Source organism: Xiphias gladius, chromosome 17 (assembly GCF_016859285.1).
Source record: "Xiphias gladius isolate SHS-SW01 ecotype Sanya breed wild chromosome 17, ASM1685928v1, whole genome shotgun sequence".
In the NCBI taxonomy this organism is placed as follows: domain Eukaryota; kingdom Metazoa; phylum Chordata; class Actinopteri; order Istiophoriformes; family Xiphiidae; genus Xiphias; species Xiphias gladius.
This window is the reverse complement of record NC_053416.1, coordinates 17,094,229-17,122,033: the sequence shown is the minus strand read 5'-3', so window position 1 is coordinate 17,122,033 and position 27,805 is coordinate 17,094,229. Positions and strand designations below refer to the sequence as shown.

At 37.5% G+C, this 27,805-nt stretch overlaps 1 protein-coding gene across 2 annotated transcripts in view; it reads right to left on the bottom strand.

The window, feature by feature from the left end:
• Window positions 1-25,289, bottom strand: part of klhl13 (kelch-like family member 13) — a 35,986-nt gene extending 10,697 nt beyond the window's left edge. For both annotated transcript variants that reach the window (XR_005709274.1, XM_040151139.1), the window contains exons 1-5: window positions 25,071-25,289; window positions 23,312-23,383; window positions 3,767-3,908; window positions 1,927-2,059; window positions 512-708 (exon numbers count right to left, since the gene is read on the bottom strand). Coding sequence is in view for 1 of the 2 variants with exons in the window: in XM_040151139.1 (XP_040007073.1) it covers window positions 512-708; window positions 1,927-2,059; window positions 3,767-3,908; window positions 23,312-23,364 (525 nt within the window). In the remaining variant the exon portion in view is untranslated. The remainder of the gene's footprint in view (window positions 1-511; window positions 709-1,926; window positions 2,060-3,766; window positions 3,909-23,311; window positions 23,384-25,070) is intronic.
• Window positions 25,290-27,805: the final 2,516 nt, after the last annotated feature.

Here is a 27,805-nt window from a genome sequence, read left to right as displayed (position 1 = left end):
CCTGACACTAGTCCTTGTTGCTGTCAGTCACTGATATCTATTCAGCTTTTTCAAACCACAGTTAATTCTTGACTGTAAGACAGTAGGCAAAGCAAAATGAAGTCTTAATGAGAGCAGATATAATTATGAAAAAAATATATATCTTCTGACTGAAAATTTATATGTAATGATAACAGAAAACATCAGTTTTCTTTTATCATCAGTAAAACCAAACCCTTCTTGATATGTGCTTTCATGTATGTGCTTGCCTCCTCTAACTCACAGACACTCACAGGACTTCTAGAGCAGCTTAAATTCAAAATACTTTGGCAAAAATTAATGACTTTAAACCACTGAATTTATTTTAAATTTGGTTTGAAATCCTAATATCCATTATTTCAGCCAATGATCTTAAACATGCTCAACAGCATTTTGTGTTATTAGATACAACTGAATCGGACAGCTAATTTATAACTTGTGAAGACTATAGGAAAGCTGCGTACTGTACAGAAATGTACAGCTGCTTCCTTACCCCAGATATAAGAAAGACCTTGCAGAAGTCAAGCACAGGAAGGATTTGTAAGAAGCTGGCTGCCTCAAGTGTGTCTTGTAGGTTCTCCATGTTGAGTGACAACTTGGCTGTGTAGATAAAATCAATGATCTTCTTCAGGCCTATTCGGTTAACTCCGTGAAGTTTGATGCACATTAAATCCTGTTCTTTCATTCCACCTGCATCAGGAGAGAGTATGGGATACATGAAAGCAGATGCTTATACTTGGTACAGCTCATACATAATCTTATTTGACTGACAGATCTGTTAGCAGCCACACCTATTTGATTTTTTTTAAAGAACTTGAAGAATAAAGCTCACATGGCTGTACAAATTCAATTTAGGTGAAAATTAAAAAAAAAAAATACATTACTTCATCTAGATGCATATGCCCTTATGTGTAAATGTCAGTGAAAAGTTTTCAGTGTCAAAGGATTTATGTTCAGAAAAGACTGAAGGTCTTAGGGAGAAACCTTTGCTCAGTATCTATGCTCACGGAGCTTCCTTATCACTAATAAGAAATCCCTCACTGTAAGTAGTTTCCCATTACCTCTACTTTAAAGTATATGATGAAGATAAAGAAAGTTCTGCAATGAGAACAGAAGAAGAGCTTGTTAATGTCCAAACTTACTTCTGCTACTGCCATTAAATGAGATCCAAAGTAACCCTGTCAGCTGTTCCAAAATTAAAATTCACTTTCACTGCTCATTATATACTCCACTTCGTAATGTAAATGAATAGGGTTCTAAATTCAAAGCCCTGTAAAATAAACACCTTAATTTAAAAAGGCTACCACTTTGTTACCAGTTTTCCTTGTTTTTAACTGAAAAAAAAAAACCCATATAAAACCTTGTACAGTATATGACAGGTGTCTTTAGTTTAATTACCTTTTGCATCCTAAAAAAAGTTTCCCGTATCTAAAATTGAGGCCTATTTTTTCTATTCCTGAGAAGAGCTTTCACACTGTTGTATGTATTTCAAAGCACTCAAGGTTCTTCTGCCTCTGCATACAGTATGCCAAGGAGATGAAACATGACCGTTTACATGAATTCATGACATTGACTTTACCATGTTGGTTTTATAACATAGAAACCTTTATGACACACACACACACACACACACACACACACACACACACACACACACACACCGACATTTCTCAGGAGACAAAATGGCAATGACATGTCATGACTGTGTTAAAGCATGAAAATGTTCATTATTTTAAAAAATGCCTTACTAAAGAATACAGTGCAGGTGGATGAAGATATAAAGCACTCAAATGCAAAGAGTCAAAGCAACAAGAGCACATCCCACATAAAGCCTTAACTGGTACCAGTAAAATAGCTAACCCACTGTTGAGCAGATGATGTGGTCCATGTGAGGCTTCATAGACCCACCTGTGAACATGGCTTTGAAATAGTCGGAGGAGGAGGCCATCATGGCACGGTGTACAGGGAAAGCTTCATCGCCGTCCCCGGCCACCAGCGTGACGTCACATAGCAAACCCTCTATCCTCAGCTGGTCAAATCCCTAAGAGAAGAGGAAAAAAGTGAGAGACGAGTGTTACTGAGCTATGCAAAGAGGACCTGAAATATGCAATGTTTTTATTCCAGAAAAGCAGACTGTCTCTGTCTTAGCCACCGCATTCAAGCATGGTACAAAATACTGTTTGGCCACCGTCAGTCAGATGTGAGCTCACACTATGTGGTGGCTACTTGGCCTGTCTGACTGACTGTGGCCTGCTTGTTTTCTTGACAGTCTTGCACATAACTGGTTCGGAATTGTATTTTTAGAGAGACAGCTATAGTGTACCCTTGTAGGTATAGCAAAATAGAAGGGAGTTATTCAGCATTGAGGAATTAGCTACAGCTTATCAGCTTTGGCTTCACACAATTGTTGATATTTAAAAGAAACAATCCCACTCTTATACTTCAATCAGTAAGTTTTGTGGTGACTTGGAAGGCTGTACTGTTCATTTACATGATGCAGTCAACCGCAGCGACTCTTTACGGAGTCATATTTGCACTTTTTATCATTGTCTAATCACTTGGCTGCTGCATGCTTAAGATTACAAATTTGTGGTCTGAGCTTTTTGTCACCCTCACACCACATTCTTCACACATGCAATCAATGATCCACACACTTGATTTCACTGACAACCACATCCAATGAAAAAATGGTTACAGCAGTTAGTACTTATGTTGTGCAAGCCAGAAAGTATATACAAAACATGCCAATCCTGTAACATACTACAACAACTCAAATTCTTGTAATAATCAACTAGTTTTTAGGTGGGTTGCTTCCAAATGCACCACCTAACTGAGACTAACTGATTGTTCTGTCAGTGTGCAAGATCAGATGACCTAGAAAAATCATTATCATTCCATTACTGTGCCCTGACATCAGCAGATTAATGAGCAGAAAAAGCAGCCAACGGCCAGTCATTTTCAGTGGAAAGCTGGTGACGAAGGGCAGCCACTGCTGTGGCAGCAACAAATAGCGCAATTTTAACACACCAACTACAACTTTATGGTGATCGTAACTACATGCAAATTGGTGACATACTGAAGCAGTCTGCCTCTCCATAGTGGTGCAATTTTGATAGATTATTCAGTTTTCTGCTATATGGGGGCTATTTTTTCTTGTTCTTTTTGTGAGCTTGGCTAGCATTAGTAAGGTGAGATATACACCTCAGGAAGAGAGTAGTTTATATTCTTTGTCAATATGATGCTATGTACTTCAACTGTTAAGTGACTGCTTCAAATACAGATCAATTCAAAAATATACTACATTCTATTAAAGCTTTTCTGATAAGAAATATATCATAATATTCATGTTGTGCTCACTCAAATTGAGAGATACCAAACCCAATATGCTTTTGATTTATCAATGCAATATTATCTAAGTTATTAAAAATTGTACCCAGTCATGGGCTCTTTGAGGTACTTTTGTTTTTGTAGCGTGGAGGTTTTAAACTGTAAAGAAACTAGATTCTAGTTTGCAGCCCTTTAATAGGAATAGATTAACTTGGATAGACCTCTTTTCTAATTTCAAAAACGCTTCTAAGAAATCAGAATCATGGTCTTGCCAGCCTGCAATATAGCCTACATCGCTTGCATGAAATATAAAAGGAACACAAAGAAAAAATGTAAACATTATCATCATCGGACAATGACAATATTTGACTTAACATTCACTTCTTCACAGGACACTGTCACTACATGTCTGAACTCTCACCTGAAGAACAACTGAGCTGTGTGTGTTGCTTGTGAAAAATCTAGTGTTTCCAGTCTTTGATGCCTGAAGGTGAGCAGAGATGCCCATATCACCATAGCCCAGAGCAACTTTCATGTGAGCGTCGTCGTCCTCCACGAGGGATCTAGGAAAAAGGAAAAACGTTTTTACTTCAAAAGTGTAGCAAAAACCCGTTTCCATATAATTTTAGCTTGTGGAAAGTAGGACAGAAGATTTCAAAGTGACAACTTAAGGACATATTGGGTGGTGGTAGCCTAACTGTTAGATGTGTCACCTATAAATTGCAGGTCTGTAAGCCCGTGCCAGTTGGGAAAATAGTGGCTTGGAAGTGAAAATGGTATACTACACCGTTCCCAAAGTGCCTTTGGGGAAAGAACTCAACTCCTCAGTGGTCTAAAATATGACTTGCTGCTCCCATATCTGATTTTTTGGGCCATCTCCATCTACTCTGAAAATACAGTGTTTTCCTAGTTTAAAAAAAATAAAAAAGAAAAAGAAAAAGAAAAGAAAAAAATCCATATTGCTTAGATATTTTCAATAATTCCCTGAGATATCTGTATGAATTAACAGCTTGCAAACAGGAGCTCAGAAAGTAATAGGTAACATTAGCTGAAAGTCATTTTTAGCTAGAAGCTACACAAGTATGCTGGATATATAACCTAATACATGTCTGACACACCACCAGCAGGGAATAAGAATGATGATGTTACTTGATTAGTCGATCTGTCCATTCAACAGTTTGGTCCAAAGCAAGATATGTCAACAACTGGCCAGAGTGTCTTGAAATCTGGCATGACCATTCATGGTCCTGTGAAGACCATTTTCAGTGTTATTTGTGACTCCCTGACCTTTTATCAAGTGCTACTGTCAGGTCAAAAACAAGTTGCTGGATTTCCTTGAAATTTGATGTGGATATTGATTGTACCCAGAGATTGAATTCTGGTATTTTACTGAGACCCTGACCTAGTTTAGCTTCACAACTGACCATCTACACTTGGGCCGGCTTTGACCCAGGACGTTCAGTGGGTAATCCACTGGTCACAGGGGTGGCAGTACGATCCCCAGCATCTCCTGTCCACATGTCACTGTCGACATCAAAAAGTGTCCTTGAAGACACTGAACCGCGAATTGCTCCCGATGGTCTGGCCAACACCTTGCATGGCAACTGGCTTCTTGCTGCCATCAGTGTGTGAGTTTGTGTCAGAATGGGTCAATGAGAGGAAAACTGTAAAGCCCTGGATGAAAGTGCTACATAAATGCAGCCATTTATCATTTGAACACAATAAATACCCAAATCTGAGGTGCGGTTTACTAAAAATAAAAAATTAATAAATAAATGCATTGAACACATTCATGCTCCTCCTCTACTCAGGCCAACATGTCAACTTGAAACATAAGATATACCTCATAAATATAATAAACATACTGCCAGAAAATTTACACGGATCATTTGCAAATGAATAAGCCATTAAGAACATTCTCTCCTCCTCCACCATACCCAGGACCAGCTTTGCATTTCTTCATGTTGTTCTGTATTGCGGGATATAATGTACACCGGGGCAACTAAGGGCCACCGGCAAGGCTTTAGGACCCAAGACATTAAACATGCATCACAGAAACATATCAGTAAACCCAAGTATTTGTAAGAAAGTGAAAGTGAAATAGATGAATTCGAGTTGTTGCTTTACTAGGATATTTTTGGGGTGCATCAAAACTAAAATTATTTTGGAGGCTTATTGAGGTCTTGGGATATGGGTACATTTTGTGCTGACAAAACTGCCATCAGAGTATGAAGCTAATTTGAGTAAAAAACTGTAAACAGTCCGTTTATCATCAAAATCAGCCACGCATTTGTCATCTGCTACAAAACAACACAACTGTCTCAAAAGGTTATGTCATAACCAACAATGTGGATGGCACCTCTTTGACTTTGATAAAGCTCCTGTGTGCTTCCCTTCAAAAGTGACATTGTTGCCTCTGTTAAAAGAAAAACAGCTGGCCTTGGTGTTTACAGTGTAATTTGTTAAACAAAAGACTACGAAATAACCCATCTCTTACAGCAGTTCTAGAAAAGAAAGTTTTGGAGGTGAAACATGCAGAGCTTCAAGTAAGGAAATGAAGTTAGTGTAACATCAAAAGGAACAACTTGTGACTGATAATAATGGGGCGGTTTGTGTGCCTTAACTAGCACTATTTCAAATAAGAGATAATGCACAGAAAGAAGTGCTAAGAACCACAATGATGCATAAAAATCTGCATTTCACACACTGAAGGAAAACTCAGCTAAAAATATAACAATTATTCTCCATGCAATATATAGAGATGACAGAATAGTCAATGAATGTGGCATCCAAATCTTAAAAGGCATTCATTTTCAGATGAAGATTGGCCTGGTTTTGATAAAATGTTCTTTTACAAAAATGTCTGGCTCAGCATTGCAGTAGATTTGTGTCTTCAAACAGGCCTATGAGCAGGCAGCGCTTGTCAGATGTAGAGGACTAATGGTTTTTGGGTGGACTATTTATATAATGAAGCAATTTCAGGTCCTTGTGTGGATGAACACTTGATTTCTCTGTGGTTAGAAGAGTGGTTTTACCATTTGTAAGCTGATGTCCCCTGCACTTTGAGGGGACATTATTCAACATTTTTGAATAAAACATAGCTTTTAGATGTTATTAAAATGCTTGACAGACTACTGTCCAAGCCATACAGTTCTTCCTGTTTGGAATTAACTTGTTCATTAATGAGGCAGATTTCAGCTGATAGTCTCATATTCAAAACTTCTTTCACTTCAACTGAAATCATTCCTCTCTCCTAATGACAGTGGCACAAAAACAAAACAAATGTGAAGATATGCACATTTAATATTCTTTTCAGGTGCAGGATAAAAAAGACATATATTCCACCAATAAAGAGCCTAAATGTCCTTAATGCTAAGAAACTCCCATAAAAATATTTTTCACTTATCAGACTCAGTATATGAACATTACAACTACACTGCACCTGATATCGATCGATATGATTGGACCATGTGTATAATTTTACTTATAAATGATAAAAAACATATTTAGTGAGCTGCTCAATGAGCTGAATATTCTTCAGAACTTTACAGGTGACCAAAAAAAAACAGGTCTTGTATGTAAGTGGATTGCATAAATAAAAGTATGTGAGAAATATCAAGATTTGAATATCTGTATCATAAAAACTGCTCTGTCTTTTTATTCTTTTACGGGTAAAACACAATGGAACATCTGATTAGAAAAAAATGTCAGTAATCTGTATTAATTTCATGATTCTGACAAAGACTGCAATCAAAATGTTAGTAATAAATATGATCCCTTTCTTTACAATTTAAAAATGGACTGAGGAGATTTTATGTTACATTAGTGTAATTACATGAGGACACATCTAGGCAGAAATTTGGCCACAGAGACTCAGAATAAGGTTACACTAACAGCTGAATCAATAATCTGTACTGTCTTCATGGTTCGAAGGATTTATGTTATTTCTGCCTAAAGGTTTACGTAATTCAGCCATGAGATTAACAACAGCAGCAATCAAAAGGGAAAAGGGACACATGACCTGCCAACTTCAAAAACAAATGTCTAATACAGTCCCCCAATAACTTGATACAGTAAAACAAAGCTTTAATTGGTATTTCGATAGCTGCTAGTGTTCCTCTTTTGATTTGTGAATCAAAATAGCAAATAAGGCATGTGACAGCTGCAGAAACCTTTGTTTTACTCTGTTTTGTTTTACTCTGCTTTGTTTATGAATAGAGAATGGAACAGTCCTGTGATGTTCACAATATGCACATTAAAGATAATTATTAAAAAGCACAACAGTTTCATATTAAAGTGCTATTATACAGACAGACTGAATGAGAATGCTGGGAGTTGTTCTCCATGTCATGCAGTATGAAAAAATGAAAAACAGAACATCATACTGGCAATGCATAACATTATTTATTTGCAAAGTTGTGAGTAACAATTATCTAATGGAGGTGAAAAACTGTCAGCACTGCTGTGGCTGCATCATCTGGTTACAAATGTCACTGAGGTTAACAAACTGAGAGAAAGTCATGCAATTTGACATTTTAAGTCTTACTGAAAGAAAAATGCTTTCATGGCCACTTATCTAAAGAATTGCGGAATGAAAACTCTCTCTTTTCTTGTCAAAGAAACTTCACTTTAGGGCGCCGATACTCTGAGCCGACCTCAAGGCCAACAAAGGCTGACTGATCAAACGTTTCATGTCACCTCACGTCGCCTCACATCTTTGCACTTGAACACACCAAGAAGTCCTCAGCAGACTAAAAGTTGACTTGAGTCTTTTTTTCAAGAAGATTAGGCCAAAGACATTTGGGACATATGATGGATAAACATTAAGAGAAGGTCAGGTCAAATCTAATTGTCATTCTGTTAACATGCCATACGAGAACTGAGGAACAGGTAAGAGGACCAATGAGGATACATCAACAACAAAGAAAAAACAAGCACAAAAACATGGACATTTCTGCTACCACAAGAGGTAAGGAAAACTAGGTACACATGCTTAACATCTATTACTTACGAATCTCATTCAGATATTGTATATAGTATATTTTTACGACGACGATGAAAGGGTGGGATCAGTAATAAGGTACATTTTACAAGGACATGATCAAGGACCACATCTAGCAGGAATTTTTGAACACCATCACCTCTAAATGGTGAGAAACTAGCATGGCTTAAACAGGGGTCAAAAATCACACTGACACACAGCACAGGCAATGTACTAGTACATTTACCCCGTCAGGTGGTAAGTCGGAGAGGCAGCGAGGAGAGAGTGGCTTGTCCAAACCACAAAGGAGTGTTGGTGGCTGCCAGAATGAAACAAAGAAGACAACAGCTACAGCATCCCACATAACAGCTTTGCTCTTCCCAAAGACACCAGAGACCTAAACTCTAGTTGTATCCGTGACCAGTGAGTGTTTGATGAAATTATGAACAAAGATTCAGAGCAGCTCAGCACAGACCAGTGCAAAAAATCATTTTATTAAACATCACAGAAGAATTCACAAACTATTAGCCTGTAAAAAGCCTGCTACTGATGCCATTTATGGGTTTATTTTAGGCATGTTAGAACTGTTTCGTGTGTGTATATCGAGTTTTTTTTTTTATTAATGTTTTCATTTAATTTTTTTAATGAATGAAAAATTAAAATTAAACCCTCAAATACATTGGTTAATATGGTTTTGTTTTTATAGTTTTATTTTATATACAGCAGTATATTACAGTAAATTTTTCACACTTCTAACAAAATGAAGATGACTTGAATATGGAAGTGCTAAATTATAGACAAAAGGTAAAAGCCTTTATTTTTTGGTTTAATAAGAAGACCAATGCTGGCTCTTATGCTTATACATTGTATCTTAGTTTCCCAGAATGATATTTACAATCTGGTTGTACCTTCGATCCCTAATCACATTAACAGTTGGTTGACATATTCACAGTACCCATTAAATTAGAAGAATCATCACTTGGTATATATAGTTTTGGTACAGAGGAAGATTTTGTTTCAGGTTCTAACTTGAACAAATACAAAGATATCCTGGTAGATGGATACATGAAGAAAAAGAAACCTATGATTGGTTCGGAGTGCAACAATTGTCTCTTCCCACAACGAGCACTAGAAAATACATTATTAACTACAATGAAAAGAACAAAGTAACAGACATACTATGCTATGGATTGTATTTTAATGTTAGAGATACTTTGCACAAGCAGCTACCTTCATTTCATCAATTTAGGGTTTGATCAAGGCTAGGAGAAAGAAGCGGCTGATGGAAAAATTAAGAAGCATGGGAGGAAGCTGGAGGACTGAAAAAGAAGTAATGAAGTAACAAGGGGAGCAGTCTATCCAGTCCCATCATGTCAGTGGAAAGCTAAAGACATTCCTCCACAAGTGACAGTTCAGGAAGCTAAATTCAACTTGGATTTTTCCCGGTGATGACAGTGGAAGGGTCTTAAAAGATTAATAAGTATAGCTTTGCTCTCTTGTCATGTTTAGCCATGCATAGATAGAAACTTCATTAATCTCATCTATTTCAAGTTTTGAACATCTGAAAGAGCAATGTCATGGTTTCTGGAGCAAAATACCTAAGAACTTGTTTTATGGAATTTACTGGAAAATACTTTTGCACCCATGTTAAAGGATAAGTTCACATTTTTTTTCAAGTTTAGCTTAAAAGAATAAATGCCTCATCTTTTCTGACAAGATCACTATCATCAGGAGTGAATTTGCAGTACTGTGATGCGGTTTATCACTGGTCAGTGTTAGCATCGTTGTGGTCCGTTAAAAGCTATTAGACATGATGATGTACTGGGTGAATTAGTCTGTATCAGACAATTTCTTTCTGGAGTCGGTTCCAGACCATACTTCACTTGCTCATTTCTTACTCACAGGAGACAGGAAGCATAATAAGAAAAAGAGCCAGACATCCCAAACAAAATGTGTGTGTGGTGCTAGTAAAAAATTGATTGCAGCCCATTTTTCTTGGACTAATTTTTGCATTGCACAGCCATATAAAAGTTTCATTACATTTTTCTAGTTGCTTATGGTTACAACAGACTAATGTGACATGTTTTAACAGGAACACAGGAAGAGCCTGAGAGCAAAAAAGAGAGACAATGAGGCAGCAGTGGAACTGACAGAGCAGCATGAAAAGAGCAGCACCAACATTTTATTTTTATGTATATATATTTAAAAAAAAGATACTTCCGCCCCATTGACAAAAAGATTACAAGACTCCTACAGTCTGACTGGTGTTCTCTGAATACAATATACACTCCAGCAGCTGTATCAAAACCACTCACATTAAAAAAAAAAAAAAAAACTCAAAAAAAAAAAGGCATAAGAAAAGGTGATAACATGCATAGAAAACGTCTCTGAAAACCTCTGAAGTGATGTGAATGGAGTCAGAAGGTAAATCCCTAGTTGTCCTAGCAAGCAGAACAATGGCAGACACCTCCACTGAAGAATCATCTCAATTACCAAGCACAGCAATGCAATAAGGCTACATGGTGAACAGTTTCTGCTGCTGGGGGAAAAACATCTAGCGCTCAAGTACAGTTTGTAGAGATTCAGAAAATAGAAACCCCTATATCATGTAATGCAATACAATAAAATTACCCTGCAAGATATCCCACTTTCATAAGACGTGGTCTTAAATGGACTTTTATGCCATAAAAAAAAAAAAAAAAAAAAAAAAGAACAGGAAATCTTAGACACATTTTCCAATATAATGCAACACAATACATTTACCGGACCAAGACCACAGCCCTAAAAATTACAATAGCAACGATGATACGGGAGCAACAATGTGCTATAGCAGCAGCATTACTGAACTGAAGCCCTAATTGCAAATGTAAGGTATAGTATCGCCTGGATTTTTAGTATTGCAGAGGCTGTCTATGGATGTAATTTCAGAAGAATATTCTGCTTACTTATTAGCATGCTAAACCCTTCCAAACACCAAACCTATATGATTACTGCATACAAACATGCCTAAATTCAGCAGATGCATATTTTTTCTGGCTTTTCCACATTCCTGGCAGCAACAATCCATTTTTATTTTTTTTTACTTCAACTGAACTGAAAAATCACCACCCCACCACACACAGAAAGAAGCATTACGGCAGAGAAAATGAGGTAGTTGTGCAATCTTAAAATTCTTCTCATATACTGACTCTATTCCATCAAACAGATTTTGCAACTAAAATGTGACAACACGTGATGGGTAGACAACAATATGGAAATGTGAATATGTTCATCATCATAATTAATATAGACTTTTTTTAATGCAACAAAATATAAAAATGAGCCATAATCTATTCAGTTGAGATACTCGATTTTCTTTTTCATCCATTCATAGAGCTCCAGTATAAAGGAAGCGATCACCTATCATTCTATTTCAAACATCTGTGTCCCATGTGTCTGACATATGTTTTTTGCTCTGCCCATTCTGATGAACTTTCATAATTAATCCTCCATCTTAACTAACTGAATGGATGGTTACAAAGTACTATTCACAGACTCAACAGTAACTCTTTTGAATGCTGGAAATCTCACCTGGACTTCTGATTTTAAAATGGAATAGCATGGGAACTGTAGTTTTAACTGAACTGTTGGAAACTGAAAAAACCAGTTACTTTGAGTAGATTTCACAGTTGAAAGAAACACAGGAGTTATATTTATGAGAGGATGTCTTTATGAGCTTCAGTGAAAGTGCAATGAAAATCTGTAAAATAGTAAACAAAAAGTGTGAAAACAACCACCCAGGGTGTCACAAAGTATATGCTGACAGATATGTGATTTCCATTAAACTTCTATGTTTAGTGACTGTGTTGCATCTACTCAAATTTTTGAACAGGTGTTAGGTAAGAACTGTCAAGGAGACTATTAAGCATTAGTTCCACTGATATTCCCAGTATTTTTTGTGGCTCCCTCTGCCCAGGACAGACTGGCTATGATCTCCAGATAGTTGCTCCAATCATTGCTAATAATCTTAGCCGTTTGTATGCTATAATGAGTCTGTAATTACACTTTATAATCAGAGAGCACTTTAAGGTCAAGGCTTTTACATCAAAAAGGGCTGGGGAATTTATGAGTGCCTAAAATTAAGTCTCAACCACAGTTTCAACCTGCATCACAAGTGGCTAAGCCAAACAAGCTTCAGAGCGTGTTTGCATGTGGTTGGAGCAGACATTCTTTCCACATGTACCAAATCCTAAATTAACCTAAAGGATGCTGTAGGAAGGAACATATCCCAGTTGAGTATGTGTAGTCCAAAAGGACAGCCAGAATAATACTAATTTGTAAAGAAAGTTTGCATAAATATTTTTTAGAAATGGCTACAAATTAGGCTGTTCTTTAATGTCACTGCTGAACTGTGGAATTATTCAGCATATGTAGGCATGGCAGGGTCTTAGTGTAATCTAGGACTGAATCCAGATTCTACACAAAAAGCCAATTGATGTGTCAAGGCAATAAGTAATAAGAAGTGTCAGCATAATTTTGTGCTAGTAGGCAAGTTCTACAATGCATCAGGATTGCTTGATTAATTTTTGTCAGATGTAATGAAATCCACTGGCTGGTCAACTGTGTGGTGAAACTCCACCCAACTTCATCACAGTTCAGCTTTGAGTAGGCAAGTGTGTGTGTGTGTGTGTGTGTGTGTGTGTGTGTGTGTGTGTGTGTGTGTGTGTGTGTGTGTGTGTGTGTGTGTGTGTGTGTGCGGCAGAGAGTGAGATGAGCACAGACATGAATGTTTCACCTGACTGAACTCATTTGATGCTCTGCCAGCCAGACTGGCTGTGCCTCCCCTCTGGCCTTTCAGTGAAAATAAATGATCCCTGGGTGGCTACTGCATTTTGTACAAAATGGACACAAGTCATCAACAACTTAATGTCCATTCCAAAGGGCAGGTAAATTAAAAGCTCCACAACAATTCTCTAAAGTTGATCATTTTTCCTGGAGCAAAGCAAATGTCTCAGGTTTACCTGTGAACAATGCATTGTTTGTGTGTCTGTGTGTGTGTGTGTGTGTGTGTCTGTGTATGAAGCTGGACACTTATGAATATCAAAACCATGGCACAATACTGGCCCCATTTAAAAACAGCTGCAGATGTTGCTCTCAGGGAGGGGGCATTCAATATTTCTGTTTTGAAAACAATTAGCAAGCTCACTGAAAATGTTTTATGAAAATATATGTTGTTTCACGTCACTGTGATCAGTGACAATCCAGTGTAACATCACAGTGTAATATATCTGGTGGGACCCTTGAGTATAATTCCACTGTTTTATTAATTTTTTTACCAAGAAGAATGTCTTTTTTGTCAGTGGAAGTTGATGTTCAAAGTCAAAGTAAATGAAAATCCTCCAGTGCGATCAACAAATTAATCTAGGTTGGTAATGAAGTGGATTTTAAAGAAATGGGCCATTTACCTCAGAGACTGTAAAAATCATCTCCTAGCAGTAGCACAGAGGATTCTGCAGCAGCAGAAGCAGAAGGATCTGAGTCACATGAGACATGTGAAAAATTCACATTCGCAAAAGTCTGTTAAACAGACTTTCAAAGCTTTCATTTACCCACAGCTGTATGATCTGTGTGGAATCGAATCTGATCACACTGGCATTAAATAAAATCTCAATACTCGAACAAAAAAAACAAAACAAAAAAAAAAAAAAATCTAAATCAGCGTAACCAAGGGATGTGTCCCTTTTAGACTCCAAAGTGCTAAAGCAAAATATGAATCTCAAAATATGCAAAATGTGATTTCTATTTTAGACTGTCCTTGAAAGATTGATTTTCTATAATTTTGTCTTGATTAGATTGTTGACATAGAGTGACAGGGTACAAGGGGAAAGAGAAAGGGGGTATGACATGTGCTAAAGGTCCCTGACTGGAATCAAACAGGCGTTGCCGCAGTGAAGGCTGCAGGCTCAACATGACGCTTCCAAGAGGTGATTACTAAAGACAGCAGTCACACATATTAAGTGCTTAGTACAGAACCACGGTAAGATGAGGGATGACATTCATTTCAAGGACTTTTAGTGGAATGAAAGATAAGCCCAATGACTTCTTACTGAGCTAAAGATTATTCCATGGGCCAAACTGGCAGGGAACCTTTACCATTCCTCACTAGCATGAAATCTGCACCACACGCAGTCCACCACTCTATATATAGATTAGGGTGGTTTCAAAACAGCCAAGCACATCGTGGAAACAGATCTTAATTCTTTATACATTATGTACATCGGATATTCCAAAAAATCTCTACTGTGTCCGCCATCATTCTACTCCATATACAAAGATTACCCTACCAGCATACCAAGTTAAAAATGTCTCCAGAGCCAAACAGACACAGGCACCACTCAAAGGGCCTATAAAGAGTGATTTCTCCCTGGCCACAGAGGAACCTATAATTGGGGGCCCAATATCAGCCTGCCTAAAAACACTGTTTACAATAGACGTTTCAAAATAGAAGTTGGTGTGGTGGGGCTAAGCCACACTGGGCAGATTAAGGTGGAGCTTCAAGGCCTGAATATGCTTCACTTGCCAGAGTGTGAACACTATCTGCTATTAAGATAAAAGTAATATACAGTAGTTAAGTCATTGACACAGCATGATTTATTCAAAAAAAAGAGGTAGAGTTTTGAAATAAATCTACATTAAACAACTCATATTACAGATCGTATTGCACAGTGTTAGCAATTAAACTACAAATAACTGGGAGGTCCCCAGTTTGATCTACAAACTGTCAGGAAAGGGGAAGTCAGGGGAAGGGTGTGTAGCCCCTAAATCGCTAAAAACTACTGAGGTGCCCTTGAGCAAGGCCCTTAACCTCATGCTGCTCAGTGGTCAATAGCTAAGATTGTGCTTGTAATTGGGAGCTTCCAGGTGTGGATATAAATAACTGTGTGCGTGAGGCAGGGTGTTCCAGTTAAACTACCCTGGTTAAATAAAGATTAAATCCATAATTACCAAGTCAATAGTGTCAATAGTGAATCATTGTAGACTCTTTACAGAATGACACAGAGTGATATAATTTTGTCAAGACTTCTTTAGGGTTTGAAGGTGGTGCTATATAAATGTACAGACATACTGTATTTTGTATATTTACAATTAGCCATGTTGCCGATATCAATTGTCTGACTGAGCACATTTAAAGGAAAATTTGCAAAAACAGAGGTTAGAGCACATATTTCTCTTGCTGTGGTGCAGTAATTTTTAAAGTAAACATTTCAGTAAAACTAGCAAAATTAAGCTCTTAAGCTGATTAGTAAAGCTGTAGACTGTATAAATCCAATTTTGTAAAAATCCATCCAAGTAAGCCCTACTAGCCTATGAAATTACCTTTAGGCTATCAGCTAGCCTAGCTTATCTTGAAAACTGTGTGTGTGTGTTTGGGGGCGGGGGTCTGACTCTTTTGGGCCAGGAAAAGCTCAGGAAAGGGGTAAAGAGAGAGTATGGCGAGAAGCGGTTTGAAGCACTTCCATTCTACCCTCCCCCCCCTCCTGAACAGTAGCAGATCACAATAGCTTCTAAACCAGGGCACGCCAGACATCCTGACAAAGGCAGGCTCCTCCCAAGCTGGTGAGTCCCTCTTCCCAAATAAACATAGCCACAGGGAGAGGGCAAGAGTCGGGGATTTGGTGCTTGCCATGTCAAGACTAGCGGCAAAATGAGCCCCTCTGACCAAGGGAAAAGCATTCTGCCAGTGAACCATAAAATTCACGCTGGACAAGGCGAATCTCTTGACACACTACAAGGCTCAATTGCATTCTGCCTAATTAGGGCTGCAACAAAAAAATAATAATGTCACAATAATTTACAAAACAAAACCAATTCATCTCCATATACATGGCCACAATGGTATAATGTAAATGCTATTTAGCTCTTACTCACATGTATGCAGGCGAAAGGGGTGAGGACCTGGATGTCTTAAGAACAGGCACTGGGAATTTCCAGCTGACAGGAGAACCGCTTTTCCATTTCAACGGCATGTTGTTGTCACCAGAATGGTGCTACAGCAATACCAACAGCAAAGACCATTTCCATGAAAAGGTTTCCAATGCAGTCTTCCATCCCACTCTGCCCACACCATTTAAGGGGGAGGGAGAGTAGCAGCAGCAGCTATAGAAATACAGTGGTAGAGGCAGTGCGGGCTACAGTCAGGGTTGTGACTTTAGCGGCAGCACTGAGAAGCCAATAAATTGCATCCACCACGACTACTTGCCCTGCTGCATTCACGGCTGTCTCGTGGTAGGAGGGGGAAAAAGCCCTGCCTTTCCATCACCCTTTCAGGGTTCGTGAAAAGCCCAGTAGCTTCGCAACAGTGCCACCTTGTTAAAGGAGTTGTGATTACAGCTCTGGGCGTGCTACGGAAAGAAGTAAAAGGAGGTTAAAGTAGTCAGAGAAAGAGAAAACAACTATTATGAAATTTGTACTATTCAATTACTTTGAATCACATAAATTTGCTATCCTCTAAGGTTTAACATGTGGTTTTGTGGAAGTCAAACTTTAATTTCTGTCAGTGGTAATGCTAAAATAAAAATCAACCAGATAGAACTAGAAGTATTCAACTATCCAGTGAGTCCCAGTTATTCCTTATGCAATGAAAGGTGGGTTTTAATTTTTTCAGTTATGTTTCAAAAAACAACTGGAGCCCTAACGACACATTTTATTTAATAGTGGATGTAATAATGAAATGCTACAGATTTTAAATTTGTATGATCTTTTCACCATACAGTATGTCTTGTCACCATAGCAGTCCGAGCTTTAAGAATTGGAGAGCTGTTTCGGCAAATTTCTGATAATTCTGAAAACATACCCACACAGAGGCTTCACATACAGGCTTTTTCCACATATCATTTTTGGACAAAGCTGTATTTTGTGTTCTGGTTAAACAAAAAAGATAGTGGGATAAATGAGAATTATTCTGGAGCCTCCATGGGTAGAGGAAGCCATTGTCAGCCCAAGTACCATCAGTGTAAAGCAATAAAGATGGACCGACACAGTTCAGCAAACACCTTATATACTTATGACTATTTCAAACTTCTAGAAAGTGCCAACACCAATTTAAAAAACTCCAGTTTAGGCTATGCATTACATTTTTATTAAACTAAGTTTAGTGAGTTTTGAATCAAAATTTTCTTTGCACGATCCCTCTCATTCCACCTCAGTGTCATTAACCGGGTAGAACGCTCAAAGCTTTGCTGTGATGATGCCAGAAACCTTGACACAGTAAAGGCTGCTGTACACTTCAGACAAACTAGACTGAAGAACACGCTGTCTGACAACATCAGGCAGCTTTCTTCAGCCAAGTCCTTTATGACTTAACCGAGCTTGACAAACTTGAGCACAGTGCAGCAGATTATGAGCATAAAGTTGAAAAATGTCCACATCTCGATCTGGTCCACCTTTTATTAAGCATTGGAATAGCCCCATCTTCTGTGTCTAATAATTCCTGCATCTGCCTCACAATTCAAGCCTTCCAGCCATCTAGAGATATAAGCAACTCTTTAATTGTTAAAAAAACATTAATTTATTAAAAGGTCATTGTTCATTTATTGCCTTCATTGTTGTTGTTCAAAGTAGAGAAATGACAGGAAACAAGGAGAGAGAGAGAGAGAGTGGAATGACATATTGCAATGTTGTGGTTCATGGTCGGCAGCCTAAGGGTCGGGTTACGCTGGAAAAGAACTACTTTGTACGACATGTTGTTGTATGGCTTCTAATGGAGTATAGTGGTGCCTTAACCCCTACACCACCAGGGCACCCCCATAAACTCTCCAATTTAAACCACTTGTTTGAAAACCAGTGTAAAAAAATAAAAAGGGTTTTGGTGAAAGAGAGGGAGCAGCACTATACCTAATATGGAAAACAGGAAAAAAGGAGAAAAAGAAAATCATATTTTAAAAAGGAAAACAGAAGTAATCATGTCTATTATTTTTGCCCCACTTTAATCAAATCAGTTACATTTGGTGGATTATTGTGCAAGTGATTAAGAGACAGAAATTTTTGATGTCATTAATAATTCTATAAAATATACAAAGCCATCTTAGATAAAAGTGAAGTTTTAACAACCGGTGTCCAACGCCCTTTCGGCCACAACTATCCATATGTGCCGCATTGTAGTTGAAGCACGAGTAACTGAGTGTATAATTTAAAAGTAGAACATCTACACTCAAACAGATGAATGCGGGTGAAGTTGCAGTGGATTCAGTCCTGTCCAGTATCGAAGAGATAAATTCCAGTTTAACTTCTTCAATTAAGGGAAAAAAGCAAATACCCTCTTTATTGGCCAGTGACACAGACAAAAAAAAAACATCATTACGGGTCAAATAACTACAGAAGCGATGACCCCCACAAAAACAGAATACACAATCAATCTCAGGATTCACAAGCACTTATGCCAAACAAAGTAGCAAAAAAAGGGGTTCTGACAAAGAACACATTAGTCCAGATTATTTCAACGCAAAAGTCCTCTTTTTCCATGTTATTTTATGTATCACCAAGTTTTAATCATCATCAGATTGTTGCAACTCCAAGTGGTCAAGATGGCACTGTCAAGCTATTACAAAAAAGGCTTCACAAGAAGTGTTCAAGTGGGAGCAGAAGTTGCTTCTCTTAACAGATTTTCCTTTTGGAAAAAAATGCGTATTTGTCCAGATAATCTGTTCTTGTGTAAAATTTCAGCTATACTGTATACATGTACAAATACAATACCTGGTGTTTAGAGGATATTTCTGCATATATCATACATTTGTCCACTCATACAAACCCAACCCTACCCAACCAATACGACAATGGCTGCAGTACTGTTGAACACTTAACCACCAACTTTATACCGGATAGTTTTCTCTACGCTAGCATTATGAAAAACATTAAAGAAAAATCTTGAACCAACTGATACCTTTATTAGACTAAATGACTACCTTATGTGGTTGTTTGTGCTACTTTCAAAACCACAGAGCTGGTTTACAAGTCTCCTGGGGAAGGTAGATTCCTTAACATCTTGGTCGTGACATTTTCCTCATCTTCTACCACCTGCAGCTCCATCCACATAACAACCTTGTCATCACACATTCCAGCCTCAACAGCTACTGTAAATGGCAGAATGGCAAAGGCAGCAGTCATTTAGTCTCCTCTGTCAAAGCCTGAAAGCTCAGAGCTACACCTCTTATCCTAATTTCTGCTATATTACTGTCCTCCCAGAATTGCAACCCCCTCCCATCTGGATTTAAAAAAGAAAAAGGAAAAGCTATTTCTTTCTGACTTTTACACTTTCAACGCTCTATATAGTACAGAATGACAAGTACATGCACTAGTAGTAGCAGTACAATAATCCCAAACCTTTCCAGTGTAAAGATGTTAATTTACCTTTTAAGAACTATTGATTACTCTTTCTAGGGTTATTCAGAGAAGTATCTGTTTATTGATTGCTCAGGCTGTGGACAGACAGTATGCACTCTGACTCCACCTGCATTAATTACAGTACTTTACACTGCCCATCCAATTGGTGTAGTGTCTCATTGACCTCCACATGTTCACAAGTAAAGGAGAATCTTTTGCTAACAGATTAAACCAAACTCACATCAAACAGGTTCGTTTCCCTAGTACTAGTGCAGTGCCTGTTCAAAATGTGCTTGTTATCTTAATAGTTCAATATTTTATTCATCATCTAATCATTATTATATAATTTCCACATTACTGCAGTGTTATGAGATCAAAAAACAAACAAACAAACAAACAAAAAAAAAACATTAATAATAATAATAATAATAATAATAATAATAATAATAATAGACCCTATTTGTCAGATACCTGATCAGAAAATACTGGACCACAAAATCAAAAGGACTGCTGCCACACATACACTCACTTGCCAATTTATTAAGTACACCTAGACAACACTTATGCAGTATAAAACAAATAGGCCTATAATAAATCCTCCCTTCATGAGGATTATAATGTTCAGTTTTTATTGAATCTGTTTAAGAAGATGTTGATTTATTTTGATGGTCATTGTGGAGGCTGTCATTTGTGGTGCTGTTGAACTGTGCTGGGTTTACTGAGAGGGAGGATTTATTGCAGGGCTGTTGTATTATACTGCATTTGTTTTATCTAGGTGTTCAAATGGGCAAGTGAATGTAGATTAATTTAATCACTGTGTGTCACTGTTACCATTTCCCTGAACTAAAGAATCAGTATTTTTACTGAAGAACTTGACTTAAAACCAAAAATTGGGTATGACAAGGATTTAATTCATTACTGGAGTAATATGCAGTTAAGAATATCACTGGCAATTTTTGGATCAGTAAGTATAATATCTGAAATAATTTACACTCTGTAACAACAGCCTGTAATGTTAGTTTAAGCCATGTACTCACTCATACATGGCCGTTAAAGGAAACAGAAAATATACAACGGCTAAATAACAATGTTAGATGATGCATGGTTTAACGTTACATTACCATAACAGCAGCTGTGCATAAATTAATAAACCTAATAAATCATGCTTGGATAGAGATAAAAAGCAAACAAAGCGGTGCTGTCCTGATGTTGCTGTGTCTTAAACAAAGCGCTCTGGGATGCTTTCGCCTCAAGTGTCCATGCATTGCAGTTCTACTGCTGTGATAAGCCATTTCCAATTTGCAGAGCTTGAGTCTCTGTCTAAAATACTCCCACACTTGAGATGATCCCGTGCAAGGTTTGGTGGTTGCAGCTTGTTTTCTGGGGAATCCACGCTTTGACCAGGCCCAGCCATCTTTGTGATGCCCTGTTGTCGTAATCGATTACATCAGTTACGTGGATGCATCGCCGCAGTCCTAATCGACTGTTGTTTAATTTTTCTCTTTTTATTTTTTTAAAGAACCGCTCATCCAAAACTGATGCTGCACTTCCTTTGGTACTCAACAATACATACGTCACGTTTGAAGTCTATCGGATGAGCAGTTATCCAGAAAAAAAAAGAAAAATTAAAAAAAAAACAAAAGGTGAGACAGTCAGACAGTCCTCCATTAATAGATTGATTTCAACATGCAGGTCTAATTTCAAGATGAATCTGCGTGAAACCAACTGGCACTGCCTACAGTAAGAAGCCAAAATGTGTGAAATTCACACACTCTTCTACACTCAATACCTCCTCCAGCAGGCTGGGCTTTGACTAGCTGACAGCTGTTTGATGAACGACATAGCTGAAAACATAATGGCCATCTCTTACATCACTCGTTGTCGTTCATGCAAACCTCAACCACAACTGTACAACAACAAATTAATTTGTCAACCTGCATAAGTCATGGATTACCAGTAAATATGATACAATGGGTGCAGTGATAGTGATTAAAAAGCTGGCAGAGAGCGTGTAGGCCACAGTAGTAGGCATACTTGATTTTTTCACAGCTCCTCCCATTCCTGTCAGTAAGGGTATTATACAGCCATTTAACTTAAAGATCCAGAAAAATGTCTCTAAAAACACCTCTTTTCACACGTGATCTACAGTACTGACATAATGTGAGACAGACTCTTCCATCATCTTCCAAGTTTTGTCTTCATTTGTCACTGATGCCAAAAAACAACAAAAAAACAAAACAAAAAAACAAAAAAAACAACAACAACTGAGCACTGTTCCAAGAGTTAGAACTAACATATTCTACCTCATTTGGTATTGCAGAATAACTAGCGTAACATAAACACATCAACACATCAGAGACAGTTGAGTCCCAGAATTAGGGAATTTCTACAAGGAGCACAGTGAAGGTTTCCAAATTAAGCCCGAGCATATTTCTTCCTGACATTCATGCACTTGGGTGTGCCCAGTTATGGCTGACATGGAGAAATAAGAGTTTCTGTTGAGGTCACACATTAGATGTGAAATACACATACATGCTAATTAGAGAACTACAATTACATAATCAAACCAGTTTCTGTAGATTCTCCATTTGACCTTCTCTCAGCTCTTCTGTAGCACTCTCACAGTCAAACTAATATTCCTCCGTGGCAAAGTGAAGAAAAACTTGAAAACAAGAAAAATGCGTCACCCTATCTGTCATTTTTTCTCATACTGGAAGTCATAGGCAGCATATCAGGTAAAGATAGCCATGTGTAAAGCTGCAAAAAGCTCCAACTTTATAAAAACATCCATATGAATGTCTTTTTTATCAGGTTATAAGGTATTTTGATGTCTATACACAAGCAACTTTAGAACAAGTCAGTGCTGTAAAGGGAGACAAGCAACTAAGATGACTATAGAACTCAATTCAGTGGCCATCGTGTCATGTGTCAAACGCAGGTAGTAATCTTCATCTGTTTATACTATTCACTTACTTTGCGTTGTTCACTGATATTCTGTCAGCACTTAAGAACGAAATACATGATCCACCATGATTTTTGTTATGCAAAGGGTTTGTCGCTCATTTGACTCTAACCGGCAGAGACAGGGGGTCAGCTCATAAAGAGATTTGCTTGTTTGCCATTGAAAACCCCTATTTCAGTCTTTGTATACCAAGACTGCTTGCAAATAACAACAAATTAGACATCATCATGCACAGCCCATCCAGGTGTGGAAGACTGCCAAAGGTAAATGTGACTGTAACAGAAACACTGTAATATCTTTCAAGTCATTAAGTGACAACCCGGTAAGACTCTTAGCAGCAGTTCTCAATCCTGATCATGAGCACCACAGCCCTTCTTTTTTTTTCTTACAATCCAATCAGGGATTACCTGATTAACACCTCTGATTCCAAGTGGAAGCTACTTCCTAGCCGGGACTGATACCAGGACTGAATACTGCTGCAGTATATGCAGTTTAAGAATCGTTAACCATCAATCCTGTGAGCAAACGTTGCTTTTTTTAAATAAGTAATTTTACCTGATTGCAATTAATGGTGAGAACAATGAAAACAAAATCAGTTGCAGTGAATCAATACACATATTCAGAGTGGCTAACAAAATAATGGAATATGAGACATTGCACATTACCTGTCATGCAGTCCGATGGGCATCGTCTCCCCTCTGTGTACAGGGTGCTCCATACCCTCACCAAAACCACACCTAAAAAACAGAAACATGATACTTTCAACATTTGTACTAAGTCTTTCTTCCAAAAAACATACATTCAATCTCAGCCAAAAAAACCCCCAAGATAAAGCTGTTATATGTAGTTATTTCTCAGGATTTGCAAGTCAGACTGACATCTGCGCTTTTAACAATACTCACTTTTTATGTTTTCCAGTCTGCACATTTATGTTTTTCCAGTCTGCACACTATTTTAGATACAATTTATTGCCTAACAGTGACCATACCTCAATGTTGTAATTAAAAAACCTACTCCTTACAATTAGTCATGCATGTAAGTTTTCTGAATCTGGTGCTCTATAGCCAAAAGATACATGGAAAACAAAATGAGAACAATTTTTTACTGTACTACAGATCACAAGTAACACTGCTCTCCAGTTCCACACAGTTTTAAAAAATTTCCTACACATGTAAATGCTTATTTTCTGCAACAGAGATGACAACAGAACAGAAATACCTACTATAAGTTAAAAAGTTTCAAAATTGTCTGACTAAACAAGACTAAGTAATTATCAAAACTTTGCTTTCAAGTTTATCCTGAAAGAAAATATTCGTATGTTTCAAAGACTAAACTCCTGTTTATGACTCAAGATTTTTCTTACATTTACAGTCTTTGGCCCTGTTACTTATGAGAGTAGGATAATGTGAATATATTTGCTTTCATGGTTATTTTAGATGTATATTGTCCTACAGAAGTTGATGGCCAGTGGATGGGTGTTTCTTGACACCCCCATCCCCTGCTGAAATGTGACAATTGCATCATATTTCTATAACTTGTTGGTTTATAACGAACTAGGCTAATGGAAGCTTAATATATCTGTAGGGTGTGTTACTTCACAGAACAACTATCCTCGTATTTTGAAATTCAGCTAACATTGTGTACAAAACTATTTTTTTAAGAATGTTATCAGGTACAAACGTCAGTTTGGATCAAGTAAAGTTTCTTTAAAAGTTACTGTTCGGTCCGTTGTTATAACATGTTAAACGTGACTTGACATGATTTTAGTGACACGAAACTGATGTAGTTGACAGTTTCCGTCTGCAAAGTGCTGTAGCTCTTAGACAGACAAGCCGGGGAGGTTAGTTTAAAAGCTAAATGTGACATGTAGGAAGAAACTATTTCCACGGCGAGGTAGCTGACTTGCTAGCAAAGGCTTTAGGCTGTCATCATTTAAAATGTTAGTGTTTGTTAGCCGGACTACACAATTGTATTGTCAAAAGAGGCAACGCTGTAAAACCGGAGCTTTGCTCATTTTCTGGCCATGTTGCCTCAACATTGTCGTTACATCTCCAGTGGGAACAGGCTAAAGCTAACTAGCTAAGCTAACCCTTTAACGTTAACATTGCCTAGCTTGAAATAACGTTATATCAGGACAGTCGACTATGTATCAGTCAAGTTGGTTACAGTTAACCTTCATCCGCTTGCTACGTTATCTCAACTAATGACAGCGTAATAGCTCGGCGTCTTAACAGGAGTTAGTTGGGTTAGTTATTAGTTAGTCTGGTTGGTTGGTTGGTTTGTTTGCCACCAACAACAAATGACTGTGACTTACTGTCAACCTGCTATTTGTTGAGCTTAATATACTATGTATGATATCCCAATTACTCAATGTATCTTAAATACATACTGTGAACTTTAAGAAAAAAACAACAGATTTCATACCTTCAACAACGAGACAACGTTAACTGGCGTCCTTGTTTTCCTTCCAAGCCCCAAATCCACTTATACCACTGGAGCCTCGTTCCTTGTTTTATCCAATGCGATTGTCGCTTACTAGGAGAACTGGAGCATCAAAACTTTCCATTGGTGGAAGAGTATGGCAGTCTTTTCTCATTGGCTCAAAACTTCCGTTACTAAATAAAGTGGCTCTACAGAAGAGTCCTCTGTCTTTGAAGAATTTGTAGCCTGAAATAAATGTCTGCATTGCTGTGCTCTGAACGATTATTTATGGTAATTTAGGGTGGGCCCTCTTAAACGCCCTAGCTTTAGTTTATAGGTAATCTAGAAGGTTCATTTTACAAGTATGAATTTACAGGGAACATCGCTCGTTCTAAAAGCGACTGTAACAAGGACACACTGTGTGGTTAATGCAAAAAGAAAATAATCCCTGTTGCTATACGTGTGGCGATTTTCTCAAAAGCAGATGTATGAATGTTTGAACATGCCATAAGGGTGATGCAAGCGGAATTTTTTAGATGAGGCAATGAGATGCTATTCTTGTTCAAACATGGAATATATCTGTTTTTACAGTTCAATTTATAATCTAAATCATCAAAGATATTCATTAAATGTAACTGTTTGCATCATAACTCCCTTTTCCCTATTCTTAGTGTTATCACAAAAAGTGTCAACACTTAAGTCATTATCTCCTCCTTTTCAAATTCAAGTTCACATTTACTTTATTTGCACGACATTAATAAAGTACAGTTTTGCCCAAGCAGGTTCTTTAATTTTATGCTCTAGTCCTCTCAAACACAGAGACACACACACAAACACACTCCTTGTCTCCACACTCAGAAGCTTCATCAACAAAAGAAAACATAAATGTAGCACAAAAACAATCATCTAAAATAGGCTATACAGCAACATAGAGCTTCAGAGTTAGGTGATGAATCTCTGTGTGTTCTATCAATAAAAGCAAGCCCATTTCACACAGCTGTATCATATCATTCATTGTTAACATAAAATGATTGACTGAACACTTGACAGGTGTGTCTGACAGTTTGTGTTCTCAACCGCGCAAAGCTGACACAGTAATCTTACCAGGTGGGACTTCCACTCCAAATGAGCAGCTTGATGAGTTTACATACTGTATGTCCCAATACACTTAACTAGACATACAGGCTCTCAAATTATTAAAGCCACGCTAAAATAAATTTTGGCAATACCACTGCTTCATAAACAATGAATGGGAAACTTATGTGCAAGACCTTATGTGCACTTCATCTGGTTGTATACACCAATTCAAGAGTTATCTTTCAGGTATCTAGCCTATGGGTTTCATCCCGGACACATTCAAAAACAATGACTAAAGTGTTTTAGAGTTTATAAATAACTGTTTTATAATAGCCTATATTAACATTAAAATGTTGTTTAATGTTAAAATTTCAAGATCCTTGGACCAGGGACACCCATTACATCTAAACATATTGTTATTGTTATTATTCAATAGATCTACTTTTGAATTTAAAAAAATTAAGAAAGATAACTGAAGAGACAATCCTATACATTGGCAATGAATATGGTTACAAAACTTTATACGAAGGAATGCAGAGCAAACAGTGAGTTTGTGATTTAGTTACCAACATTCAAACGTGGTTACGGGATATTGAATTTTGATAGCTTGACGAATGGCTTGCAAAGAATGGCAATCAATATTCAACTAATGCTTGATAACATTAATGCAACTACAGTGTCCAATTACAATATGACCAAAACAAAATAATGTATGCATTCATTAAAATGCACAGAGGCTCCTTTTAATAATCACTCCTCTACCACCTCCACCTTTTGGAGGTGCTCAGTCATCAGTTAATTTGCAAGCTCATTATAAACTCAACTGAGGCACTGATCTGGAACAAAGAGTGCTTTGATTGAATAAAAAAACAGACCTAAAATTCAGTGGTCATGTTGCTGAACTGCTTTACAGTTCTTCATAGTGCCTGCTTACATCAAGTGTGAGTGAGTGGGACCTGCAGCTGCTCATTTATGTCTATGTTTTACCAACCTATTTTCACTTCATGAGTTGCACTTGGGATTTAACGAAACATCCAACTGATAACAGTACCATGTAATCGCATTTTCTAGTATAGTTAAAGTTTACAATTAAAGATTCCCACACACCTTCCAGAATCAGTTATTTCTGTATAGTTTTCACTTTTTTAAAAATTGTTTTGTGTATCACTGTAAGTGGCCCTTGGTTTACAAAGATACACTCAGCACCTTCTTTATTTAGTGTGCAAGTGCTTGTGGAGAGAATAGACTGAATGTAGAAGATATGAGAAGCTTTGATTGACATCAAGAATTGGGGCATTGCAGGGAAGGAAGCAGTGTTTGAACTGTGAAATCAATGTTGATAGGCTATGTGACCAGTGCAGGGCCTAAGAAGAATCAAGGAAGAACATTTTAAATAAGGAAGGGCACCTACGGCAGTAATTCAGCAGGTTTCTGAGGTACACAGTAAATAGTAAGAGTGGACTTACAAAGGTAAGATAATATATAAATAAATAATGAAGAGATAGGTAGATAGATACATAGACAGATAGATAGATAGAGAGATATTTGATTTAGAATGTTAGTTTACACGTACAAAGTCAGACTTTTGAATCAGCATCGTGGACATTTTTGGCCAGCTCTAGTGCATCACAGACATATTGCCATTGGTGTGTATATAAGCT